The sequence below is a fragment of the Abrus precatorius genome, unplaced genomic scaffold (genome assembly GCF_003935025.1).
Source record: "Abrus precatorius isolate BTA unplaced genomic scaffold, Abrus_2018 Scaffold3, whole genome shotgun sequence".
Taxonomy (NCBI): Eukaryota; Viridiplantae; Streptophyta; class Magnoliopsida; order Fabales; family Fabaceae; genus Abrus; species Abrus precatorius.
The window spans coordinates 25,278,172-25,282,516 of NW_020874373.1; the positions used below are offsets into that span (position 1 = coordinate 25,278,172).

The 4,345-nt window shown below is 29.4% G+C and overlaps 1 protein-coding gene across 1 annotated transcript; it reads left to right on the plus strand.

Annotated features, from left to right (window-relative positions):
• The first annotated feature begins 244 nt into the window (after nt 1-244).
• LOC113863340 lies at nt 245-3,464 on the plus strand. Its single transcript, XM_027496893.1, has 5 exons — nt 245-398; nt 1,200-1,356; nt 1,471-1,524; nt 1,740-1,791; nt 3,069-3,464. Exons 2-5 carry the CDS (start codon nt 1,298-1,300, stop codon nt 3,276-3,278), a joined length of 375 nt encoding a protein of 124 aa, XP_027352694.1. The 5' UTR covers nt 245-398; nt 1,200-1,297; the 3' UTR covers nt 3,279-3,464.
• The last annotated feature ends 881 nt before the right edge of the window (nt 3,465-4,345 follow it).

The following is a 4,345-nucleotide window of genomic DNA, read 5'->3' on the forward strand; positions in this document are numbered from 1 at the left end:
TAATTATAAATAAAAAATAATCTAAATTAAATCAATATTTTGTAGTTCATTTAACTTAATTATTAAATTATATTTAAATTCAACCAAACATTAATTTATTAAATTTTTGCAATTGAGATGATTTTTTTGAATAAAATCCGAACCCAAGCCCCAATGGAGGAAATACACCCTAATAAATTCAAAACAAACGACCTGGTTTGTCGTCTCCTAATAGAGGAAATATAATATTGATTGGCCTATCATCGATTTCAAATTGCTTTCTCTTCACATTATTTCGCTTCTTTTCACCTCATTCTTCACCTTCATCACAAAACCACCTAAATCGCTTTTGCTCCACCACCTACAAAAACATAAAATCTTTAGCCAGACCCATTTCCAATCCTCAACTTTTACTGAAGGTAACTCCTTTTCTTGTTTAATTTTCGCTTTCTGCGACTTGTGACACCTTCTGGGTTTGTTTCGTGATTGGAATTAATTCACTGGTTGTGTGTGCCCTTTGTTACTTAACTGTTATATTCTCAGAAGAAAAAAGATCTTTTATAACTTATGATTTGTGTTTGGTAGTTTTAAAATCTGGTAAGGTTAAATAGCAGCCACCGGGTGTTTAATGAAATTTACAGGAATGTATCAGATGGTAGATAAATCAGGTCCTATGTGGCAAAGATGCTAATGCTACTTTCTTATTGGTTTTAATTCTTTGAACAGTCAGACACGTGGTAGTAGTTCACTGTTTTCATTCCCTGTTTTGCTTGCTATTTGCTAAGTATTGTATGGTTAAGTTGAGAACAATGGCGGAGCAAATATTTGTGGCTTTTAGGCTTTCTAGGGGAAATGTGTTGGTTTTTTAAACTTTGGTATGGATTAACCATTTTGTATCTTATTTTGCTTTGCTTGCAGAATTATTGTTAAAACTCCAATTATCTTGTTTAGAGACTTATTGTGGGTTGAAGTTGAAGATAATAAACTATGAATTTGATGTCAATAATTATACCACAATTTTTTGAAATCTTCTTAATGATGCTGTGTATTTCTCGTCTTAGTTATCAACATCTCAGAACCAAATTAAGTTTTACTAATTTGACAGTTATTTTGAAATGAGCCAAAAATAAATTGGAAATTATCTACACAAAATGTCCCCTTCCATAGTTTGAGCTAAAACAAATCTCTACCTGTCTTGATTATATGTTATTCATTTCCAGCTATCAAGAAAGGAGTTTCTTTGTATCCTCTTGCCCGTCCCCGTACACTCAGTCAAGAAAATAAGTGTGGTAGATGGAATTCACAAGCTCCAGAGTCAATGTTCCAGACTCTAGACAATCGTCAAAGCGGCTTCTGTTTGACCGCCGCTATGGATGGGTGTAATCTCTCTCTCTCCCCATATTTCCCTCTCTTGCATTTGTATAAATCTTGTTGCAAACTATACTTTACAAATGTTAAAACTATTATAGCAATTGATTTGTTGTCTGACAGAATTGATGAGTGGAAAGACCCGGCAGAGGTAGCATTGGATGGAGGCCGAGGAATGTAAGATGTTTCCCTTTTCTTTTGAATCTTTTTATTTGGTTCTTGCATGAACAAAATGTCTACCATATATTTTTTAAGAATTATGTTATCTACTGCTTATTAAAGGAGTGCCAAAAGTATGTCAAATTCATCTCTTGCATTTCTGCAGCATAAGAAAAGCAAAAGAACACTATTTTATATCTGCTAATTATTTTTTTCTTCTTGTCTGTCAAAAGGTTTTGCTTATTGCCCCTTGCCAAAGCTTTGGTGCAGAAGGCCTCACAGTCGGTATGATGACAATTTTATAGCGTTTACTTTCTTTAGTAAACTTGTTTTCTTGATTTTATCATCGCTATCAGTTTATTGCTTACAGTGTTAGCTGGCCCATTTTGATTTATACTTCTTATGCCTAGTTACAATATTTTCATCTTTGCTTTCTCATAGTAAGTTTATTAGGTAATGTCTTCGGTATTCTTAGTTAGTTCACAACAAGCATGACTTTAAAAATGTAAATAAATGTGCATGTATGATCAGGAGTCAAGGACCATGACCATCAAATAGAATGTTTTATTCACTGCGTAATAGCAGACAAAAACAATTACTGCCCATATATGTAAAAGCATAGTTATCAATAGCTGGTTATAGCAGAATAGCTGAGTGGAGCGGCCAGGGGCTGCTTCAAAGTTTGAATAGCAGAGTGTTTTTAAATAGCAACCATAGCAGCTGCCATTAATAATCAAGTGTATTCTAAATACAAGATTAATAAAACTCAACTCTAAGAGTTGAAATTAACATTTTCTTATTTTATATTTTTATTTTTTATCTTACATTCAAATAAATGAGTAAAGTGTCCATGTTAATATTTTCATTATAATTTTTATTGTATAACAATTTTTATAGAATATTTGAAAAAGACTTCTTTAGAAGAAAGAAAAGATGTACTATCTTTAGAATTTTTACTATCAATTTTAACTAGATATAAGTTTGTTTGAAGATATAAATTTTTAGTCTCTTGAAATTTCATAAATTTTTCATTTGTTACCTCTTTTTTTTTTTCTAAACAAGTTCGCAATTTTTTAATTTTTGGTTAGAATACACATTTAGTTTTTATAATTAACACTTCTTTACAAATTAATCCCTATAGTTAAAATTTATGTTTCAGCCCCTTCCATCTTACTCTGTCAACATGTTTTTAATGATAATGAATAATCTAAAAATGTTTGTTCATGTAGAGACTAATTTGTAAATTTTTTTTATGTAAGGACTAAATTGAAAAAATGTGTTAAGTATAGGAATTAAATATATAATTTAACCTTTTTCAAATTATTGTATGTTATTTTTATGTTTCTAAAAGTGTGGGAAAAAATCTCATGGAAAGGAGGAAAGGCAATATGATGAATACAGTGGGTGAAAATGCCTTACTGCATCTAAATTACTCCGTGAATATGTATTGCCTCAGTCATCTAATTATTATTATTATTGTATGGATGAAATTACCTACAATCCAGTGATATAGGAAGAGTTCCCCATCATTAAGCTTATGTCTTCCATATTTTTTATTGTAGATAAATCTGGTGGCAATCTCAGTCATCAAAGCTTCAGAAAAGCCACAGTTGTTTTCCAATCAGATGTTGCAGAGTGCTATAGATGACGGTGTTCAGAGTTTTATGACATCTTTGAAAAACGTGGGGAGTAAAGGTTTCATCCTCAACAAGAATTCTCAGTCACAAGTTTCCAATAGCTCTTCCCACTTACATATAGAAAGCAATGAATGATAAGGGCACGAAGTTATCTCTGTCCTCAAAAGTTAGTGTTCTATAACAACTATGCTAAAATGCTTTATGATAATTGTCATGATGTAGAATTGTTGGTGATTCAGGAGAAAAATATTCTAATACATGCATCCGATGCATTTTATCATCTATACCTCCTATTAACTCAATTCTATAATCATGCAATGTACATGGACCCTACTTGTGAAACATTCTGAATATTAAGGGATAGAAATTGATAGTCGTTTATAAAATAAAGAGAATTTTATATAACTCAGGTATTCATATATAAATGCAAAATATAAATTAATGACATGGGTTGGGGAGCCCATTTTGCAATTAGGGGAAGAGTGAGTAAAAGAAAACAGTCAAAACACATAAAAAAAATTGGATGAATCCTATTCCTACTATCACGAGGACGATCACTCAATAATCTTTGTTGCGTAAAAAAATGCATGTACTATGGCCATGAGTTCTCTCATACAAATTTCTTTTGGAACCTTTTCGATAGCTTTGTCTCCAAATGCAATCAGTTTCCCCTCTTTTGTGACAGCGTGGCCACTAATCTTTGGTACGGCCACTAAAATTAATGTATAAACTATAAATTTATAATGTATTATTTAAATTTTTTAGATTAATAATTTATATTTAATATTTTTTTTAAATTATAATTTGAGAAAAATGAAGAAAAAATTGTGAAAAAAAATAACAATGAAAAATTTAGAAGATTGAACTATTTTTATTATAATATTGTATAAATACTTTTAATATTATGTAGAGTCTGAAAAGTAAAATGTTATCAAATATTTAAGTCTTTTATAAAATAATTTTATTATTTTATTATATATATTTTTCTTATTTTATTATTATATATATTATGTATTAACTTTGTTATTAGACAAATTTTATATGTAATTCATAAATTTTATATTATATCAACATCTATAAATTTAATTGATATAAAGATTAATTTTTGTATTAAATACAACAATTCTTTTCTTTTAGTTTTTATTTAAATTTTAATTGAAAATTTTTAACTATTCTTTTTTTCTCTTCTATTATTTTAATTT